We start from the raw sequence: 23,085 nt of genomic DNA, 5'->3' as shown, positions 1-23,085 counted from the left end.
GGGTCGTGCAGGGAATTGTGGGAATGCCCGGTTATTGTTTTTTACTGTAATTTTAACAGTAATTTACTGTAAAAAGTACATGTACTCTCTTTTTAAACAATGGAAATTTTTACCATTAATTATACAGGAAAATCATACTTTTTACATCTTAAATGTTTTCGTTTTTACAACATTTTATTGTAAAAACTACTGTTTTGTCTTTTAAAATATATATAAAAATGTACTGTCTATTTTACAGTTAATACTCGTTAATCAATTAAATATTTTTTTCCTGTAGCATTTTTACAGTTAAAATTACAGACATTTTTTACAGTGTACTGAATCATCCCTGTGGTGGGTGAGTTTCTGGGCCACCAGGGTGCCACAGTATCCAAGGAACAAAAACAAATCTCTGCACCACAGCTGCAAGGCCACACACTCCCCTAGGTTCCCTGGCTATAGCGTCAATTACAGACAGATGTTCAATGCTCTCTGCGTCTTTCTCTTTCATGTTTTTCCCACTCCCATAACATGGTGCTCTACTCGGACTCTGATTCATCTGCATTAGGATCTGTGTAAAACAAAATGAAGTTTAGCAAGCAGACTGCCTGAATCACTACATTTCTCAGAAAAATCATTTTTCATTGTCATTATAACATCTTCTGCTGGATTCTTGAAATTGTTCAGGAGACCTGTTCACTCTTTTTGTTAGATATCCATGGGTAAAAGCTCCCTCGTGTAGTCTTTATAATGACTAACAGAGAAAAGACATTTAATGAGTGACACCAGAGATTTACTCTGGAGGCAGAAGATGCATATACTGTAAAACAATACTATGTTTTAACAGTATTCATCTGAAGAACTTCATTGTAATTAGTTAATTACAATTCCTTTATTCGGTGATATTTAGGACTTGCTGTATACTCTTAAATGCAGATGGAAAAGGATGAACAGTTCCACTCTTTTACCATACAAGTGTCAATTTTTCCTCTTTTATTGAGTAATCATTTATTTAATTATGTATTTATTTTGTCACACCACACACCCACAATAACTGATGTGCAGTTTTTCCTCATAGTTGCATTAAAAATGTCACGGATTGCCCACAATTAAAAACTAGTAACACTTTACAACAAAGTTCTATTCGTTAACATCAGTTAACTACATAAGTAACATGAACTAACAATGAACAATACTTTCACAGCATTTATTAATCCTGGTTAACGTTAGTTTCTACCTATACAAATAATTAGCACAAATTAAAACTTGTCTGTGTTAACATTAGTTAATGCTTCATGTTTTATTTATTTTTTAATAAATTAACATTAAGATTAATTACGTAATGTGCTGAAAAATAGAAAATATTCATTGTTAGTTCATGATAATACAACCTTATTGTAAAGCCTTACCAAAAATAGGCATGCATAAAAACTATATTTATGCTAGTAAGATATATCAGTGGTCAACATTTTTTTGTTTTTTTTTTTGCTATTGGAAATAGTTGGCATGTTCTTTTGCTTACATCAACATGAAGAAGAAGAATTGTTTATCTGAGTTAATTGCAGTCCCTCAACTTCCCCGGATAAACTACATAAATATTTCCTGTCTTATCTTACCACAGACAAGCACCAAGAAAACGGCACAGGACATGTTTTAGTAGAAATCGACATCTGAATGATCATGCACTCTTTAGCTAAATATTGGAACTGAAAGTTTGAAAATGTAACATCCTCTTGAGCACAGTTTCGTTACTGAAGAGAGATGGAAAGTTTGTATCTTCGGAGCAGATGACAGTGGACACATTACTTCCTGATGGCGCCGTACAGGGATCATATTTGGTGAGTTTTGCAGAAATCGGTAGCGTTTATATCCTAAATGCAATCGCCTGATTTGGACCGAAGAACGAGTTTTGCACTACGCCTGACTGGAAGACACGTAACGGGAAGTTTTGAGTCCAGTTTCAGGTTTTTAAGGGAAGACGATGCAGATGTTCCGCTGAGGATCCGCAGCGTTTTCAGGAGTCCAGAACCGGAGAACAAAGAGGTACATTTCCCCATTTTCCAAAACGAGAACATGTTCGCGACAAATCCAGAACGCTCAGCTGTTTACACTGAAAGTAGCGTGAAAATGTGTAGCCTAAACTTTACAGTGTAGTTTACATTGTAGCTGGAGCGTTTGTAGTGTATATGGGTGTTATATATATATATATATATATATATATATATATATGTATATATATATGTATATATATATATATGTATATATATATATATATATATATGTATATATATATGTATATATATATATGTATATATGTATATATATGTATATATATGTATATATATATATATATATATATATATATATATATATATATATATATGTATATGTATATATATATATATATATATATATATATATATATATATATATATATATATATATGTATATATATATATATATATGTATATATATGTATATATATACATATATATATATATATATATATATATATATATATATATATGTGTGTGTGTGTGTGTGTGTGTGTGTGTGTGTGTGTGTGTGTGTGTGTATATATATATATATATATATATATATATATATATATATATATATCAACAGCCACATCCAGCATAAGGTGGTTGGTTGGGCTTAGTTGGTTTACGATGTCACTAGATGGTTTTAGCTGTTCTCTTTTCAGCAGGAGTTGAAGAGTACTAAATAAAGATGGAACAAGGACAGTGTTGTGACTGTTATATAAACCTTATTTCGAAAACATACCTCTGTTAGAGCTCATTTGATTAAAAGCATTGTTGTAATGATTAAACACTTTTCCTCAATGTGAAAGTCTACTGCCAGCCTTATTTGTTGATATTTATTATGTGTACAGGCATGCCTATATTGCCAGCTTCTATTTGGCATCACCTATGGAGATCTGTGCAGTGAAGTGACCTCAGATCCAAAACATTAGCCTCGTGGAGAGTTGCTGTGCAATTTGGCTTCATTAGTGGCTGTTGAAGAAAGCCTGTTGTAATTAGTAAACTTTTGTTGACTAAAATGTTGCACTGTTTTACTTATGCTTTCAGAAATGGCTCAAGATGTCCTACGAGACAGAGAAAACATACCTGCTAGCTCCGCAGGAGTGCCGCACATCATGTGGTTTCCACACAGCTGATGAGAAATATGAAATCCCAGGAATGGGAGAGGACAGGTAAGTGCAATTAAGCAAAATGCCAGGACATCATCTTTAATGCATTGTGGAACCATGGTGTACAATTAATCTTTCATAAAAACAAAATCACCCACAAATGAATTGTAGCAGTCATCTAGTAACATAAGGTGTTGCTAATTCACCTAGATTGTCTTTTCACCCTTGAAGGAGAAATGTATGAGGGTCATCCCTGTTATGCAGTACCCTTTGAATGCTTAAAAACATAAAATAAATAAATAAATAAAAATTATTATTTCTATAAAAGGGTATGTTATGCTCTGTTCAAGCATAGGCACTTAAACTTTATTAATTTGATAAATTGTGATTAAAGAAAAATAATATAAGTTCTATATGTAAAACTGTACATTTCTTTTTAAAGGATTTTTTCACCTCAAAATGACAATTCAGTCTTCATTTAAATGACTTTTTTCTTTTTTCTGTGGAACATACAATGAGATGTTTAGTAGAGTGTTCTTGCTGCACTTTTCCAGACAATGAGAGTGAATGGTGACTGGGGCTGTCGCGCTACAAAAATGACACAACAGCACCATAAAAATATCAGAAAAGTAGTCCACACAATTTGAACGATATACGTATCCTTCTGAAGCCTGATTATGTCTATTTTGTGTGAGAAACAGATCTAAGTTGTTATTCACTAAAAATCATGTGTGACATGCAAGTGTGTAAATGATTACAGAATTTTTATTTTTGGTCCAATTCCTTTAATACATAGGCTATATGATTGGGCCATGAAAATGTACTGCATATTGGACCAGGTAGTCTGCACAGACATTTCTCTCATTTATGACTTCAGATTTACTCCATGACTACCCCAGTCCCTTACTGTATTACAGAGAGCTAAGGGTCAAACGATAGACACATGCCATGATTTTTCCCGGATATTTGTGATACCCTTTGTGAGTCATATTCCTGTATTGCAGTGTTTTAGAGATGCTGAGCTACTCCAAATTCTCTGATCTGGAGACATGGCTGTGTATGCCCTCTACACTGCTACCCAGGAGCCGGGACTCAATTTGTTCCATGTTGCCACCATCCCATGAGAGTGACACCGGAGACACAGACAAAGAATCCAGGTACTGTTTTTGTGAGAGAATTTGAAGTCAAACAAGCTCCTGTTTCTTTGTTCCATACCAGTTTGATGGCTTTTTGTGTAGGCGTTTCAGTTAAGAGCAATTTTCTTTTCATATCTAAGCAGAAATGCCATGTTTGGGTGAGTTAGCTTGTTAAATAGTGTCGCTTTATCTTATGGGCATACAAATCGAGACATTTCCTTATCTCAAAATTTTTACTTCACTGATATTTTACTGTCACATAAAGTGTATTCATTTGGCACTCTACGGTTCATTGAAATATTGCATCTAAAGTGCAATACCGGGAATGGAATGGTTCGTCCTTAAAAAACCCTAAAACATTGCACACTGTACATTGTAAGCAGTTTTGTCATGTTACACTTGGCCTAGTGCAGCTGTTGGACTGCAATGATATCAGTGACCACAAGATGTCATTGTTTACACATTATCAGTGTTCGGACAAACCAGTAGAACAGTCTTAAAGGGATGGTTCACTCAAAAATGAAAATTCTCTCATCATTTACTCACCCTCATACCATCAGTCAGTCTCCACTTTAACTTTAACTTTCACATTTTAATTCTTGTGTTTTTTGTGATTCATATTCTTCATGTATATTATTCCCTACTGGGCAGGGAGAAGAATGTCTAGCAAAAAAGTATTTAAATATTGATCTGTTTCTCACCCACACCTATCATATCACTTCTGAAGATTTGGATTAAAACATTGGAGTCATATGGATTACTTTTATGATGCCTTTATGTGATTTTTGGAGCATCAAAATTTTGGCACCCGTTCGCTTGCATTGTATGGACCTACAGAGCTGAAATATTTCTAAAAATCTTTAATTTTGTTCTGCAATAGAAAGAAAGTCATGCACATCTGGGGTGGCATGAGGGTGGGTAAATGATGAGAGAATTTCTGGGTGAATTATCCCTTTAATCAACTTATATATATGAAACCAGTGAAACCTTCTCATAGTCATTATGAAATATTATAAAACAGAGTGTAGTGTTTGAGTAGTCACAAACAAATTCTGAATTTGTTTGCTCTGCCTAATAAATAATTTTTTAGGCATTTAATAAAAAACAAAAACAAAGAAGATACATTCAACAAAAAAAGGTAGGGCTGCTCTGAAGTCATTTTAAAACTGGCTAAAGAATTCGTTTTTTTTGAAGTGCACTGTAGATAAGCTGATTGCGTACTGTTTACGAATGCCACTTTGCTGTTGCTAAACATTTCACTACATATTACACAACTTGATATTTTCTTTATGAGAACTGCCATTACACTTGCTTGTTTTCTTCATAAATGCCTCTGATTGCATTTGAAACAAAGTCCTTCTGTGGAGGAAAGAAAATTATTTTCAGTGCCAGCCAACCTCCCACATGTGAAATCTGGGAGGCTGGGAGGTGAGGTTTCAAGAGCCAATCAAAATGAATTAAAAAGAAAGTCTTCTCTTGGCTACCTTTTATGTAGCTCTCTTAAAAGCCTCATGCCATATGGTGCAAAGTAGATACAAAAAATGTAATGCACACAATGACTAAGACCAGTTAATATTATTCTAATCCTGTCTGGGGAGCAGAGGAAACCCGCTGCTACACTGTTCATTTGAACTTTACGTAATCAGGCTGCATTCATAAGCTACAGCAAAGCCATTTATTAAAAGCAAAATGCTGGGTCCCTTACTGTGAAGGTGTTATTACATCTCCCAGTGGAAACAAAAGCAGGCACTGGAACCCTTACCCTACTCACTACAGTTAAGAAAGTCGCACAAAAGCAACATAACCAACTCCACCATCAGATATGTGCTCCACTTGACTCTTGACAGACTGATATGGCTTTTGTGTGCACGGCTGGCACACTGTAGCTCAAGGTGCAATTTAATATTAATGCTGGGCATTGGATGCTCGGTAGGGCGGCTGTTTTTTTTTTCCAGGGGCCTTCTTTCCTCCCTGTATGATTACGCTGTTGATTTGACTATGAAAGGCTTTAGCTACTGGACGTTCTGGGTAAGAACGGAGGCATTAGAACTCTGAGATACAGATACATTCCGGTTTAATATGCTGCTCGTGGCTGATACAGGATTACATGGACAACATTTAAGAGTTTGTTTTACGTAAAGGAGAAAAGAAGTCTATAAGGGTGCCATGTTTGCAGTGGAGCGCTTCGTTGAGTTTTTGTTTAGAAGAAAAAAATCGGGATCCCACAGGAGAGGATCATGGAAAATTCAAAGATATACCTTTCCAGATAACAGGTACTCTATGTTCCCAAACTGAAAAAAGGGGTGTTTATTATTAAATCCCCTACTTACAGTAGTGTTTTGCGCATTTTTAACCAAATTAAAAAACAAAAAGAAAATGAACAAAATTTTGTTTTTTTTACAGTACTTGTTTTTTGTTTATCCATAAAACAATTTGGTCAATAGAGAGATAGATGGATGGATGGATGGATAGATATATAGATAGATTGTTTTTGCCAGTATTTCTGGGTTTTGGAATTTTCTTAATGATCGCATAATATTGTAACCCTCCAAACCCCCATGAATTGATGTCTATGTGTGTATATTTATTGTGCAAAAAACAGTTGATCTTTCTAAATGAGTTACTATATTGCTAAATATTTAGCTTCTAAATTAAGCTCTAATTTTAAAAATCTTTCCTAAATCCCTTTAGTCGATTAATAAAAGGTGCTCAAACAAATCATTAAATTATGCACACACTATAATAAATGATGCCCATACTATAATGCTTTAAAATATTCCCACATTTTTGGTGCTCACATATTTTCCACATCTTTAATTCCCTTCTTTTTCTGACATACAGCTGAAACATTTTCTGAAACAAACGTGCATTTATCACTGCTGATATGACACACTGTGCGGTATGTGGGAGCTCAATTGTGATCATGAAAACATCACTGTATGACAGCTAATTATAATGGAGTGACAGCAGCAGTGAAATCTCTTTTGTTCCACAGGCCCCTAGAGAAGGAGTCCATCCATCTGAGCCAGTGCCAGGAGAGGAGAACCCATCTATTGCCACCCTCCCCGCTCCTGCCAGTTTCAGCCTCCCCTCAGTCAACAGCACCCCTGTGGACCACCTCAACTCCTCTGCCCAAGCCCACCAGAGACTCCTGTCAAGGTGCCGTGAGTGTACGGAAAAGGCGCCGCCTGGCAGCCAGCCCTGGAGGACTGCACTGGGACGCATCAGGTATGCCAATCATAAACTGTACACCTATTCATCATCTTTCGAAAATAACTCTTTTGGCTCTTTAGGAATGTGTGTGATTGTGCCAATGCTGTGGTTTGAAACTTCTTTCAAGAAAGTGAAAAATCTATGTGGAGTATTCAGTGGCTGAACGTCAATATTTGAGGTTTGAAGAAACCACATTAAGTCATTTGGATATCATGTGGCTCCTGAACAGATTTGTTTCTCATGTTATTCTGTTACGTTTTGCGGTGCCTCGCTTGCCGCATTTGTTTTTATTCGTGCGATTGCTTGATCACCTGTTACATCCACGAAAAGCAATTTCATCAAACAGTTTCACTTGGTTTTGACATGTTTGTCAAAATCTAGGGCAAAGGGCCTCTGCAAAATTAATGACTCATGTAATTTAGCTAATCGCCTGTGTGGAATGATACGTTTACTGCATTTCTTTTTTTTTTTTGCTTCAATTCCCAATGGCAAATGCACTGTACTGTAAAATACTGTATATGAAATGGTGATTCATGTAAAATACTATTATAAATCTTTAGGCATGTCAAGATATTTTATAAAATAACTAAATGTTTCATGGACAGCATAAATGCTCACTACAGAAACAAAATGTTCCCCATTAGATAACACAATAATAAAACAATTTGCTTTCAACAGCCAAGAAGCAAATTGTACTTTTGAAAAATTTTACATTGAGAAAATATCCTGCAGAACAGATCGCAGTATGTGCCGAAAGCATATTTTAGTACGTTTTTACCAACCTCATGCAGAGTCTGGAGTTCATGCTGTTATGCTGTCAGTCTGCAGAGTTGGCCCTGTCATTACTGCTCTTGTTGTATGTGGAAATGATTCATAATTGCAGGTTTATTCATCACTGTGCCCTGCAGGCGATATTCATTAGCGATATCGCAATGATTGTGGTGAACCTTATGGACGGCCTACTGAGCAATTCATTTTACAAGGGCTTTTCAAGAAAAACAACATTTCCTGGTACTGGCAAACTTAGAGCAGACGAAGAAAAGGCAGAGATATCTATTTAGTCACCCTCCAACCCCACCTACCCTTCATAAGAGAAAAGAACTATCATCAATATCTTTAGGGGTGGTACAGAATGACGGGAAATGACTTTTGTTCATGCCATAAACAGCTCTGCCTATCTCTGGAAGAGCTTATGTCTGGTATGTAAACAGTGGAGGGTTCTGCTGTGCACTTGCAAGCTACTTAAAGGAGTAGTTCAGCTAAAAATTTAAATTCTGGCATTTTTTACTCACCCTCATGTCGTTCCAAACCTTTAAGATATTTTGCAGAATGTACATGTTACTCTTCTTCATACAATAGCTGCGTTTCCACTGTCAGGCCAAATGAGGACATGCTAGTGCGTGCCAGGGACAGTTGCATTCCCACTGTCACTTCCGGGGCTTAATCGTGCCCCCTTAGGGCTTATTTGTGGCCCTTGGGCCAAACAAGGCCAACTCGGGATTGAGGTAGGGTCAATGCCAAAGGCGGAGTTTAGCAAGAGACTCGTGCTGTGTTTTATTCAGGTGACAGGTCGGATGTGGGATATTCCTACTTGAATTCTCCAATCTCTGACCTTAAAGGAATTTCATTGCCAGATGCTTGGAAAATGACATTTAAACAACCAAATCTGCAGTGCTTCCGTTAGCATAACAGGGGTTTGACTGTCTCCTAGCAACCCAGCTGATAAACAATGCTGCTACACCTGTCCCTGCAAACGATTGTTAAACAAGCTTTAATATCTTGTAATGTATAAACTTTGACTCATTGATCGATATCATTTAATAAAAGTGAATGTTTATAACTAACTTTGTACATCTCTGGGTGCTGACATATTTGTGTGACGACATGCACCTGCATCTCGGCAAAAAATAAATTGCGGACACATTACAAATCCGTTGCACAAATATGCACACTGGACAAAGCGTTGCCCAAAGGAAGAACTTCCCATGGTTTAAAATCATGGGACATCATGAGACATTGTCCTGCTGTTAGTGGAGAGACCACTCAGGACACCGTGGCAGTTATAGTCGGTGAGTTGTAAACATTACATTATCTTGCTAGCTAGCTAATGTTTCCATACAATGTAAACTTGATATTCTAGTTAACTAGATAACCTGCGTGTTTGTTTTGGCTTGTGAAATGTGCGGGGTGTTTGACGTTTGCACCATGGCGGTGTATTAAATGCGGGTTTTAGGGCAACTCTGTGGGGCTTTTGGCCCGATGGTGGGAATGCAGAGCGATTTTGGTCTCGCAGCTCGAGGTCTGAGGCTATTGGCCCCGGCTGACCAGTTTATGGCCCTGGCTCGCATATGGCCCTGGCTCGCACTGGCCCGATAGTGGAAAAGCGGGTTTCATTGTATGAATATGAGCAGCTTGAATGCTGAAATATATCTCTTTTTGTGCTACATGGAAGAAATACAATCATACAGGTTTGGAACAACTTAAGAATGACCATTTCCAACATGTTTCAACTATATAATTAAATTATTTGTTTTGACTGTTCATTTAGAAAAATAAACATTTGTAGGCCATTAATTAAAAAACATGTTTTGACTGTAAATAGAAATAACATTGTTAGTCCATTCATTAAAAAACAACAACATTTTTCACTGTAAGTACTGTGCCTCACCAACAAACTCATTTAAGTTTTTTTACCCTAAGAGTTAAAGTAGGTTTACTCCACCATGCATTTTAAACTCATTTAGACTTAGAAACTTTTAATTTCAGGAGCTTTTAAGCTCAAGCGCGACTCAACACCACAGTGGTAACCCCCAAAACTCCAAAATTACAGACACTCTTCTAAATCTCAACATAACAGAACATTAAATACTTACAAATCTCCCCCTTTATTCATCTTGCACAAAAACACATTAAATTGCTCTTAATTTTAACATTTACTCTCCCCATCATGTCTCATGCAAAGCATGCTGGGGAAACAAATCTGCAGTAAAATACGGTATTTTTACAGTTCAATACCGTTTATATGATTAAATGTTTAAAAACTTTAAACTTCAAATATGAGCCTTCTGGAGCTACAAATATCTGTTTTTCACTTTACCTGCTTTTTTTTTTTAAACTTTTATATATTTATTTTAGTCCAAAATGTTAAACACTGTAACTACAAAAGGCCACATAATGACTTAAAATTCATCATGAGTGACCTTTCCAGGAGCAATAATTAAATTAATGCACATGTATAGACAGTGCACAATGTTACTCACACAAACACAAAACACCATCCTGGTAATGCATGTGACACTAAAATGATGTAATAAACATGAACTAAACTGCATAAAATATAGCATAGAATACCTCATTGTACATAATATAAGAAGAAAAATCTCTATTTCCATAAAATATAATGAAATGTGATGGCTCACGTAGGGAATTCTGGGAATGCCCAATTATTGTTTTTCACCATAATTTTAACAATAGTTTACTGTAAAAGTACATGTAATCTCTTGTTAGACATAATGTACATTTTTACCATTAATTATTTGGTACTTTTACATCTAAAAACATTTTGTTTTACATTATTTTACTGTAAAATTACATGTATTGTAAATATATTATAATTGTTTACTGTATGTTAATGTAACTACCTGTTAACCAATTAAGTTTTTTTACAGTAGCATTTTTGCATTCTTTTTCTGTTAAATTACAGACAGTTTTTACAGTTATAGAAATCCCAGCATAAATGGATTAAGTAAACTTTTATACTAAATTTCTACAGTAAGTGTTTTTCACTAAGTTAAATTTCGTTTGCTTTCATTTGAATTAAGTCAACTGAACAAGCAGCAATTAATAAGCTCCAGATTAATTTTGACACTTAAAATTAGTTGTTGAGTTTCTTTATTATTATGAATACAGCATAAACGTAATATCTTGTGTTGCAACTGTAGCGACAAATAAAGTACAAAACATAAGTTAAACTTAAATTAAAGTAAAAAATACTTTTTTTCAATGAGCAATATTTGCTGAAAATGTAAATAATTTATATGGGAATGTAACACTTTTATTAAATAATGTTAAATTAATGTTCAATTATACTGTATTTTCTCTGTAAAAATATATTTTTTTACACTGGAAGAAATCTTTATTTACTGACATCTCAGGTTAAAATTTAACCTTCATTTAAAGGAGAATGCCTGTTTTTGTCAGTAACACATATTATCAGTAAGTAACGGAAAATTTAAATTTGGTGTGAATAAATGTATTTTTGGGGAATTTCACACTTATTTTTATGATTACAATTTTTTTATCGATTCATATATTAAACAAAGAAAAGCAAAACATATAAACAGAATCAATACTTAACCCCCACTATTACACCCTAGTGGTCACATGATTAGAGACACAAAAGAAACAAAAAAAATAAATAAATCACACACATTAACTACTACACCTCTCTCTCCTTTGTCCCTCCCTGAGAGCTCTCCAGAAATGCCAGATGTTTGCCCCATTTCCCCACAAACAAGTCAAATCCCCAGTCTTCTGGATGACCTCTCTTCAAAAGCTGCCACCCTCCCCATCTCCGAGCACCACTCCTGAAATGGAGGCGCTCCAGCCTACTTCCATCCCCTTAAAACTATTTGTCTGGCAATCATGATGCTGGTTAGGACCCAATTTTCTATGTGCTTATTCTCTATATTGATGACCACCCCATCGCCTAAATACAGAGTCTGGGGAAAAATCTAATTTGAGTGCCCGATACATCACACATAAAACTCTGAACTTTCAACCAAAATTCTTGGATCCTAATACACCCCCAAAAGACATGGGTTATGTCTCCATCTTCTGATTGACACCGCCAGCAGGTGGGTGTGTCTTTAAGACCAAGCCTATACAATCTAGAGGGGGTCCAATAGAATCTATGTAAAATCTTGAATTTCATAAGGTGCACCCTTGCATCTCTAGATGCAGACTTGACGTTTTTTAGAATCTTAGCCCACACTCCCTCCTCCAATACCAAGTTGAAATCTTTCTCCCATATTCTCTTGATAGAAATTAAAGCTCCGTCCCCCAGACTCTGAATTAGCAGGGAGTAATACACTGATGCCTTATGACCTTTTCCAAAAGCAGTAATCACCTCTTAGGAGGGTGTAAACTACTCCCAAAAACAGTACAGAGTAGGTGGCGCAGCTGTAAATACCTTTAGAACTGAGATCTGGGAATCCCAAAATGTTGAACCAATTTTCAAAGGATCTCAACACTCCACTCTCACATAGGTCACAGAATGTAGTAACCCCCCTCACAATCCACTCTGATCAGCAAAAAGGGGACTTATTAATACATAATTTGGGGTTCAGCCATATGCTCGAGGCAACATTTAAATAAATGTCTGAATTAAACACTCTGGACACTTTTATCCATACCATGTGCAAATGTGAGATAACGGGCTGTAACTTAACTTTTCCGATTAGTTTGATAGAAAGGCTTTGCAATGGTGAAATAGGGGCAAGAATTTCCTGTTTAATACAAAACCAGGGAGGGGCTCTCTCAGCTGAAAGCGACCATTGAGCCAAATGTCTGAGACAGAATGCGTAATAATAAAACAAAATCCTGGACAGGCGTAGCCCACCTTTGTCAATCGGCCTATGTAACTTATTACAATGTAATCTAGGACGCTTACCATTCCAAATGAAGGACTTCGCTATGCTATCAAATTGCTTGAAATAAGAGAGGGGAACATCTACAGGGAGAGATCGTAGCAGGTAGTTACATTTTGGAATACAATTCATTTTAAAACCTTCCCAATCGTTGATAAATGTAATGAAGCCCACCTGCCCACATCGCTCGAAAATCTTTTTATTAAGGGGTCAAAATTAACTCTAACTAAATCAGACAAATTTGCTGGGAATAAAATGCCCAAATACTTAATGCCCTGTTTGGGCCACTGGAAGATGCCTGGCTGAAAAGCCGTTACCAGATAGTATGCTGTCAGAGACAAAACATAGGATTTAGACCAATTGAATCTGTATCCTGAGAACTTAAAAAAGGAATTAATAATTCTGTGGAGGCAAGGCATAGATCTAATGGGGTCGGAGACTAATAATAAAATATCATCAGCATAAAGCAAAAGCTTATGCACCATACCTCCCGCCACCACCCCTGGAAAATCATCTTCCCTTCTTATTGTGGCTGCTAATGGTTAATGACAATGGCAAGACAGAACAATAATGGGGAAGGAGGGAACCGAACATTGGTACCCCTATCCAGAGTAAAATAATCTGAAATTAATCCATTTGTTTGTACCGCCGCTACCGGGTGTCTATAAAGTAACTTAATCCATCCAATAAAAGTATTCCCAAACCTGTTTATTTCCAAAATCTTAAAAAGATAATCCCATTCTACCATAGCAAACACCTTTTCGGCATCAAGTGAGATGGCAGTGACCGGAGTCTGATCATTCGCCACTGACCACATGATATTGATGAAATGTCTAATGTTATCAGAAGAGCTGCATCCCCGAATAAACCCCACCAGATCTATATGTATAAGATATGTCATAACTTTACTTAATTGGTTAGCCAATATTTTTGCCAATATTTTTACGTCTAGCTGGATCAGGGAAATTGGACAGTAACTCTTACACTCACTTGTATCTTTGTCCTTTTTAAAAATCAGACTGACCGTGCTTGTGTCATGGTTGGTGGAAACTTTCCATTCTTTAATGATTCCGAATAAACTTGGAAAAGTGGAGCCAGTTCTGAGGCATAAGATCTAAAAAAAATTCAGCGGCAAAGCCATCTGGCCCCGGAGCTTTGCCTGTAGGCAGGGCCTTAATTACCTCGTCAAGCTCCTCCAAGATTATCTCAGAATCAAGATAATTATTTTGCTCAGTTGTTGGTTTAGGGAGTTCTAATGGTTCCACAAAGTTTCTAATATCTTCATCAGTAGATGAAGACGTGGAGCTATATAGATCAAGATATAATTCTTTAAAAGCATTATTAACTAATTAGATTTCACTGAGGGAATGATAGAAGAAGACTCTCTCTGCTTTATATATCTAGCCAAAAGCTTCCCTGCTTTGACTCAAAGTGTGACTGTCTTTCCCTGAATAGCCAAAACTCCGCCTTCCATGACAAAATAGTATTATATCTGTATTTAAATCGGAATTTCACACTTTTAATAAAAAATAGGGAATGAATGTTAAAATAAACTGTATTTTCTCTGTAAAAATAAATTTATTTTTTACAGTGTAACATGTTCTGAATGAAGGAATGAACTTTTATCAATATATAATTCATGACTGTTTATAGCATTTACTATTGCATACTTCAAACTGTATGACAAATCTACCATTGTTTTTAAAGGAATGTTTCGGGCTCAATACAAGTTAAGCTCAATCGAAAGCATTTGTGGCATAATGTTGAGTGCCTCACTGTAACCTCGATTTTTTTTTTTTTTTTTTTAAAGAAAAGGAGGAATGAGTTGAAATACATTTTTGTGGTAATCAACATTATGCCACAAATGCTGTCTATTGAGAGTAACTTGTATTGAACCCAGAGCATTCCTTTAAGTTTCAGTTGGCATATGTGACAATATATAACAATATACAGTTGGCAGTATATTATTCCGATCATATACAATATGTGATCAGTGTTTGGAGTAGCAGAGCAAATATATATTTCAATGAAAGTTTTTTTAGCATAAACTTTGTCTGAATATTCAAATATTCACAAAACATTTCACTCAGCCCTGCCATGCCATTGTGAAGCAATAGGGGTTTTCCCACACATGTTTGGATTGTTATGATGATGGTGTTTTCCATACCTAGTTTCACCTTCAAAACTGCAGGTGAAAGGAATGAAAAAGGAAAGTGTTGTAGATGTGATGCCCTGTGGGCATCCTTGTTTCCTCAAGAGTGCTCTGTATGTACACATATTGATGTCAGCAGTGGCATCAGAATCAATATTTTATCCAAGGAGGCCCAATGGGTGCTGGGTGTTAGTTGTCTTTAATGACACCCTCGTGTAATAGAATGAGTGCAGCTAGAGGATTGTTTTCAGCTGCTAGCTTCTCCTTTATTACCTGGGGATGTGAGAATCAGCCTTAATGTGCTAAATGATACAATCAGTGTTAAGTAACCACTGTGCACAGGGATCCACTAAATGGCATGAGCTGGAAATTACAGGCTAAAAGGACTGTCTGGGTGTGAGTTGTTCACTCATTCACTCATATGTTAATTAATTAAGTCCTTTGTTTTTTATTTTTTGTCATCACGGCTGTTGTAGTATGAAAAATTCTCCAACTATGTTATAAAATTGTAATTACTATATAAGTTGTTATCTCTGCATATTAAGCTGGGACAAGAGAAAGTATTAGTAGGAGAAGATATAACTCTCTTTCATAAGAATTTTAATGCATTTGTTTCATTTCTTTGATCTTAATTTTGTTTTTGTTTTTAAATAAGACATGTGTAATGTCATGGTGTTCATTCATTCTTTATACTCCCAGTAGTCCAGTAGAGGTCACTGTTGCATTTGAGCCTGTGCACAGAAATGGACAAAGGTGATACTGGCTCTACTGACTGTCTGTAGATGGTCGAATAGCACAAGATTTAGTCAAATTTAAACTTCAGTCTTTCATATTGCAGCTCTCTTGAATTCCAGTCCATCATTTCTGAACATGAAATGCTATAGGGCAGGAGAAGCACTGCCATTCAATACCCAACGTCTTTGTTTCCTTCCTATTGTCAGTGTCAGTTATCATTTAAATTGAACAGATGGTAATTAACCACACAGCATCATATGAAATTTCTGCCACTTTGCACTTTCCATGTCAGGTAATTTAGTCCAGTTTATCACAGTGTTTAGGATCAATAAATCACCCAATATTCAATCAACATTCCAGTAGATCAGGCTATTCATTTTGTTTCCAATATTTTGCTTCTTTTGCTAATTGATAAAACAAAAAACATGTTTTATTTATCTGAGACCACAGAGTTTATGGACATTTTAAGTTTTCGGAAAGTTTTCTGTGTTTACTCGATGCATTATATCATGAAATCATATTAAAGATTCTGTGAATCATCCTATCCTAGAAATTATCCTACAAATAATAAACTTACTTTACCTATTTTGCGCCATTTTCTTACATCGTATGCAGCTAATCTTCAAATACTTGCCAGTATATTGTAAATATACATTGCTCTATACAAATAAAGCAAACCAAAATTGATACCCCCCCACCCCCCCAAACCCCAGTTGACATGCAAGCTACATAAATAGATAGTTCACCCAAAAATGAAAATTCTCTCATCATTTACTCACCCTCATGATATCTCAGGTGTGTATGACTTTCTTCAGCAGAACACATTTGAAGAAAAATGTGGATGGTTATCTGACTTTTGAAGCTCCAAAAATCACAGACAGTCAGCATAAACATCATCCATATGACTCCGGCGTTTAAATTAATGTCTTCTAAAGTGATACAATCACTTTTGGTGTGAAAAAGATCAATATTGAAGTACTTTTTAACTATAAACCATCGCTTCCGGTAAGCTTCACGAGAGGGCTGAGTTCACGCGGTCTCTCGTGTGATGTATTCCCGTTGGCATGTTATGGACGTAATCTCATGAGACATCCATGGTGAGCACACAAACACACCATTGAGAGTAAAGAAACAGATACAAATACAGATCTAAACCAAAACCAATTAAGCTTCTTTACAGCGTTCCTCCTACTTAGTTGTAAACAGCGCTGCTCTTCCGCCTGTGTCTCACGTGTGTCAGTTCTCGCTTGTCTCACGTGCCAACTCGATTATGTCACACACGCATACCTCTGCTGACTGAAAGCGATGGTTTAGAGTTAAAAAGTACTTAAATGTTGATCTTTTTCTCACCAAAAGCAATGGTTAACCGCTGGTATGAATTCAGTTTTTGCTGACTATCTGTTCTTTTTGGAGCTTCAAAAGTCAGATCACCATCCACTTGCATTTTAAGGACCTACTGAGCTAAGATATTTTTCTATTTTTCTTCAAGTGTTTTCTGCTGAAGAAAGACAGTCATCCACACATCTGGGATGGCATGAGGGTGAGTAAATGATGAGAGAATTTTTGGTGACGCTTTACAATAAGGTTCCATTTATTAACATTAGTTAACAACATTAGTTAACATTAACTAACAATGAACAATGCTTATTAAGCATTTATTAACCATAGTTAATGTTAGTATTAACATATACTAATAAATGTTTAAAATCAAATGTTGTATTAGTTAACACTAGTAAATGCACTATGAACTAACATGAACAAAGATTAATAAATTCTGTAAAAAAATATATTGTTAATTGTTGATGATACCTAATGCATTAACTAACGTTAACGAATGGCACCTCATTGTAAAGTTTTACTGAATTTTCATTTTTGAACCCATATGACTTACTTTCTTCAGTGGAACACAAAATGAGATGGTAGATAGAATCACAGCCTCAGTCACCATTTACTTTAATATATTATCAATATCAAATATTTGCATACAATAACCTCTAAACTGTATAATTGATTTCCTTCATCCTCCTACATTTCTTATCTTTTGATATAATGACTGCATGACTGTACATTATCCCTTAAATATGTTACATTACACTTTCCTATTGTGGTTAGTGTAGGGGGGCTTTTGGCAAAAGTTCCCATTCACTGGATAGACCAGTGACCCCAGAGACAGCACCTCTTTTCCTTGCTTTTGAAGATGACAAAGATGGAACCCAAATGGTTGTCATGGAAACTGGGATCATTAGCGCCAGCTGTGGTTTGGTTTTAAGGTCTTAAGATTCTTCTCACGTCTTTAATTTTGTTGGACTTGGTGTTACATTACATTTATCAAATGCTTTACTCTCAGCTGCGCTCAAAAGACAGAGGCAACGCTTAATCAACACACCAACCTCATTGTGTCCATCCATGGATGGTTTTCAGACAAAATGGGTAATTGGACAAATTGAATCATTCCCGCAATTTGTGTTTTGATCACTTATTTGACTTTGAAGAGGGGTTATTTGTAACAAATGAATTTCGTTTTTCAGTCTCATTACATTTGTAAATGGAATTACTCTCAAGCCGTAGAAGGGTTTGCAAATACTGTCACCGCAGGTTATGTAATCTAACAGCCTCGCCACACACAACACACAGCTGTTCAATTATGAATCTTTACTCACTCAGATATTAAATCTCAGATATCTGCAAATTATTGCAAGTTTTTTTTTTCTTTTCTTTTTAGATTATGTCTATGTTTCATGCTGATCATGATTGCAATACTCTTTGGTACGTGCGTAGCTGATGCATTTCCATGGACATTTTTTTTTTTATCATCAAAGGGATTTTAGGTTATAATATATGTGACTGTATTAGTGAAAGTGTATGTCCTGTAACTGGTTCATTTTAAATGGTCCTGCAGTGTGACAAATGGATTTGTTGAAGTATAAATATTCCATGTAGTCTCTTAGTAATTACTATGAGGTCATTAATGCTGCATGCACAATACAATTATAAAATAATTAGCAAAGTGCTGTTTAAGTAGTTTTAGATACACAGCATACTGTACAGCATGACATGTAAACTCTCCAAAAGCATTTTATGCCAACTACCCACAAATCTCTGGTTTGTTGTTGACTCATCAGTACAGGGGTTCATCAGTGGTATGAATACCTGAGGAAAAAAAATCAAGATTATATAATGAAATCCCCATCTTATATCGTCAAAAATTACATATAAAAACAAAAAGATGTGAGGTTTGAAGCAATAAAATATAATGTATTAATATTGTGCTAAACTAGATGATCTGTTTGCAGTGCCTGTCAAATATCAATATGGTGTGTAAAAGACCTGTTGAGTAGATGTGAGCTTGTAATGTGAAACAATATTGTGCTGTGCTATAGCCAGGGCACCACAGGAATCTCTCTTGTTAGGAACCAGTGAAGAAACTTGATATGACACAATTGGACACATGACAGAAGCATATACACAATGCATCCATCAGTTCAGGTTTCTTTCTCTCTGCTACAGTCAACATTGTTGTCATAGCAGTGAGCTTACATAATTAAAGTCTATACATGAGATTACATAACATTTTAGGCTGTAGCATGCAAGCCACACTTGAATTGATACCTACTGGTAACATAGCTAGCTATGCAGAGGTTTGCATTGATTTTATTTGTGAATTTTTCTAATGGAAAGCACAGTAATCCAATAGTTGTCTGTTCTGGTGGTTGTTTCCAAGTTCCTCAACAGTTTGTCACACAGTTTAGCTTATGTCTCTTCTGTTCATTTAAGAACAGGGATTGGCAACCTTTTTGACATTGAAAGCCATTAAAATTTTTCCTTAGTAATCAATGTGCCATATCAACCCATTTATAATGTATGTAGGAGACCATTATATTTGCAATATAATAAAATAGATTAATATTTATTACTTTGTATATCTAAATTATATTTATATTACACTTTATTAAAGTTACACTAATAAATGTTCAATAAATATAATAAAATTGGAGGGACATTTTTCTTTATTAATTTATTTCTGAATTAAATTCAGCCTTATCACCTAAAATGATTTTTGAATGGATTTGTTCTTGTCTTGTTGTATGAACTTAAATTTATTTCAAATTCATTCATTCATGATTGTTGTGCGTATGACTGTGTATATTTAGAGGTGTAACAGCATCAGTAAAATTAGCTGTTAAGCCAAATTCATAAATGTTTATTTGACATCTGCCTCAGATGAAGTCTCATTCAGCACTCTTACCACAACAGCCTCTAAGAGGAAGACAATGCCAAATAGCTCTTCATGCAGTTTTAATTGATAAGTGGAGGAGACAGAACCATGCTAAGAGTACCTCAGTGGATAAAGAGTTGGAACTCCACTGCCGCCCACTAGCTGATTGTACAGAGAAACCAAACACCCTATCTACCCAGCAAGGGGCATAAGGTGCATGTTTGTGCAGTACATTATTAACATTAGGAACACACAGCTTAATAGTGCAGGTTTATTAAAGCTGCACAATAGAATTATACTTTGCAGTTTAATGTTACAACTGAGGCGATGTCAGTATTCATGTTTTGCTTTTGAAAGATTGTACGTGTAAATTTTCTAGGTATTCAACTGACAATTGCGTTTTCTTGATGTTGCACAATAGTTGGTAATTATTTTTTACACTTTTTATTTAGAGCTGTGCTCATTACGGTAAAATTGTTACAAACCTGACTCCCCGGAAGCAGAAGTGGAAAGCTGTTTAATCAAAGCAATGCAAATGAGAACTAAGAGGAAGCTTTGAAATCGTTTTTCAAGTGAGAGAATGGGTTATTTAACAACTGGGATTGTAAAAGTGGCTAAAATTGCCTATTCACAATGTTTATTGTTTTGCTTTTTTTGACCAACCCATTCTCTGATGCCATATTTTAAAGGAATAGTTCACCCAAAAATGAAAAATCTGTCATTATTTATTATCCTCATGTCGTTCCAAACACGCAAGCTGTAATTTTTTCCACGGAACACAAAAGTAGGATCTTTTCGCAACTTTTCCCCCCCCAATACTGTACAAGTACTATGGCTATTAAGTTTAAAAAAACGACAAAAAAGTTGATACCATCCAAAATGTAAAAAGGTTTTACGTCATGCCACCAGGGTCAGAAATTAAGGGGGACTCGGGGCAAAAATGGCACTTAAAATGACAAAGCTGCCCTCGAAATTCAAAATGTGGGGGCAAAAAAATGCCCTTGCAATGAATTCTTTTGTTTGTTTGTTTTTTATCAGTAAACTCTGATATACTGTAGTTCTTAATATAATTATGGTCCTTGTTACACATATTATAGCATTAATATGAGTTGATATTGATGTTATTAAAGTAAGAGGTAATAAATTCTCGATCTTCAGAATTTGTTTTAATGAATTAATTAAATTAACATATATGACATGCCCTCATAAAGGGAAAAAATGCCCCTGGAAATCAAATCCGGGGGCAAATATTGCCCCTTAATGTAAAACAGAATTTCTGACACTGTATGCATGCATATGAGAGAACCAATGCCTTTTAATTTTGGTGTCAATGATGTTGTCCAGACATTTTTTAATTTCAGCATGAGCAATAGTTTTTCTCAAACATACTGTACCTTCAAGACTTAGAATATGGTCCACAAATCATATCAGAAATGTATCTCCTTTTTGGAGCTTGCCAGATATGGCCATTTTGAACCGTTGGTGTATGGCAAGAGCTAGGTAAAGCTTCTTCAAAGATGTTGATTTTAGTGTTCCATTGAAAAAAAATAGCAGCACACACGTTTGGAAAGACATGAGGGTAAGTATAAAATGACAGAATTAAAACATTTTGGTGAACTCTTCCTATTTGTTTTAAACTTAGCTTTAGTTTAATAATGCTAAGCCTTGTTTGTTAACTTGGACGTACACTACGTAAAGTTTTGAAACACTTACAAATTCTTTATTATAATTGTTTGCACATTTTAGAATAATAGTAAAGTCATCAAAACTATGGAATAACATAAATGGAACTATGGGAATTATGTTGTGACTAAACAAAATCCAAAATAAATCAAAACTGTGTTATATTTTAGCATCTTCAAAGTAGTCACCCTTTGCCTAGAATTTGCAGACATGTACTCTTGACATTTTCTCAACTTCTTGAGGTATCACCCTGGGATGATTTTTAAACAGTGTTGAAGGAGTTCCCAACTATATGCTCTATATAGGCACTTATTGGCTGTTTTTCTTTATTATTTGGTCCAAGTCATCAATTTCAAAAACGTTCTTTTCTTAATTACATTTTAGTTTTATAATGAAATAAATTAATATGGTGGCACAATTATATTTTTGTCTACAAAACTAATTTCAAACATTTAAGCATACGCCTTCAGATCAGAAGAATTTTAAGATCATGGGAAACATTTCGGTCAAGTGTTTCAAAACTTTTGACCGGTAGTGTACATTTCAATATTCCATTAAAGGTTGCAAAATTTGAAAACACATACACTTAAAATTCTGCCATGGTCTGGTGTGTGCTCTTGTGAGGGGAAGTTTCAGTCCTGTCCTCAGTCTGCCTATTTGCTGGTGTATTCTTTCTCTCTGGGTGTCAGTTATCACCTCAGGTGTCTGTTTCTCTCTTTCAGGGTCAGTGCTGCGTGACCATGACCGAGGGGAGACGTCGTCACTGTCGGAAGTGAAGTGCTTCCCTCAGAGTGTAGATTCAGAGAGCCCTGTCCCAGAGCTGTGGAAGGAAAGAGCGGCTCTTAGGAAAACCGTATCTGTTGATGATAGCTTTCTGCAGCAGACACCACGAGAACATCACAGACTCCTCAGCCGACTGGAAAGGGGCAAGAAGAAACTCCAAAACATCCATGTGAGTGGTAGCCATGTATTATGTTTCTGTCAAACAGTGGTTGGTTAAAGATACTGAGGAAATTTAATCTTTCACCAAGAAAATACATTTGTTTAAAAGGATAGCTGACCAAAACATAAAAATTCTGTCATTATTTATTGAACTCATATCGTTCCAAACCCGTATGCCTTTTTTTTCCTCTGATGAACACAAAAGGAGATTCAAAAGGACAGCTTCAGTC

The 23,085-nt window shown here is 35.6% G+C and overlaps 1 protein-coding gene across 1 annotated transcript in view; it reads left to right on the top strand.

Moving 5' to 3' along the window:
• Positions 1-1,615: 1,615 nt before the first annotated feature.
• The window catches only part of LOC127426873 (ankyrin repeat and fibronectin type-III domain-containing protein 1-like), a 118,100-nt gene continuing 96,630 nt past the window's right edge, over positions 1,616-23,085 (top strand). The window contains exons 1-5 of the mRNA XM_051673944.1: positions 1,616-2,022; positions 3,069-3,193; positions 4,135-4,287; positions 7,262-7,494; positions 22,636-22,865. Coding sequence (XP_051529904.1) covers positions 1,855-2,022; positions 3,069-3,193; positions 4,135-4,287; positions 7,262-7,494; positions 22,636-22,865 — 909 coding nt within the window. The 5' untranslated portion in view covers positions 1,616-1,854. The remainder of the gene's footprint in view (positions 2,023-3,068; positions 3,194-4,134; positions 4,288-7,261; positions 7,495-22,635; positions 22,866-23,085) is intronic.

The sequence above is a fragment of the Myxocyprinus asiaticus genome, chromosome 36 (assembly GCF_019703515.2).
Source record: "Myxocyprinus asiaticus isolate MX2 ecotype Aquarium Trade chromosome 36, UBuf_Myxa_2, whole genome shotgun sequence".
Classification (NCBI taxonomy): Eukaryota; Metazoa; Chordata; class Actinopteri; order Cypriniformes; family Catostomidae; genus Myxocyprinus; species Myxocyprinus asiaticus.
This window is presented reverse-complemented; position numbering and strand designations above follow the sequence as displayed.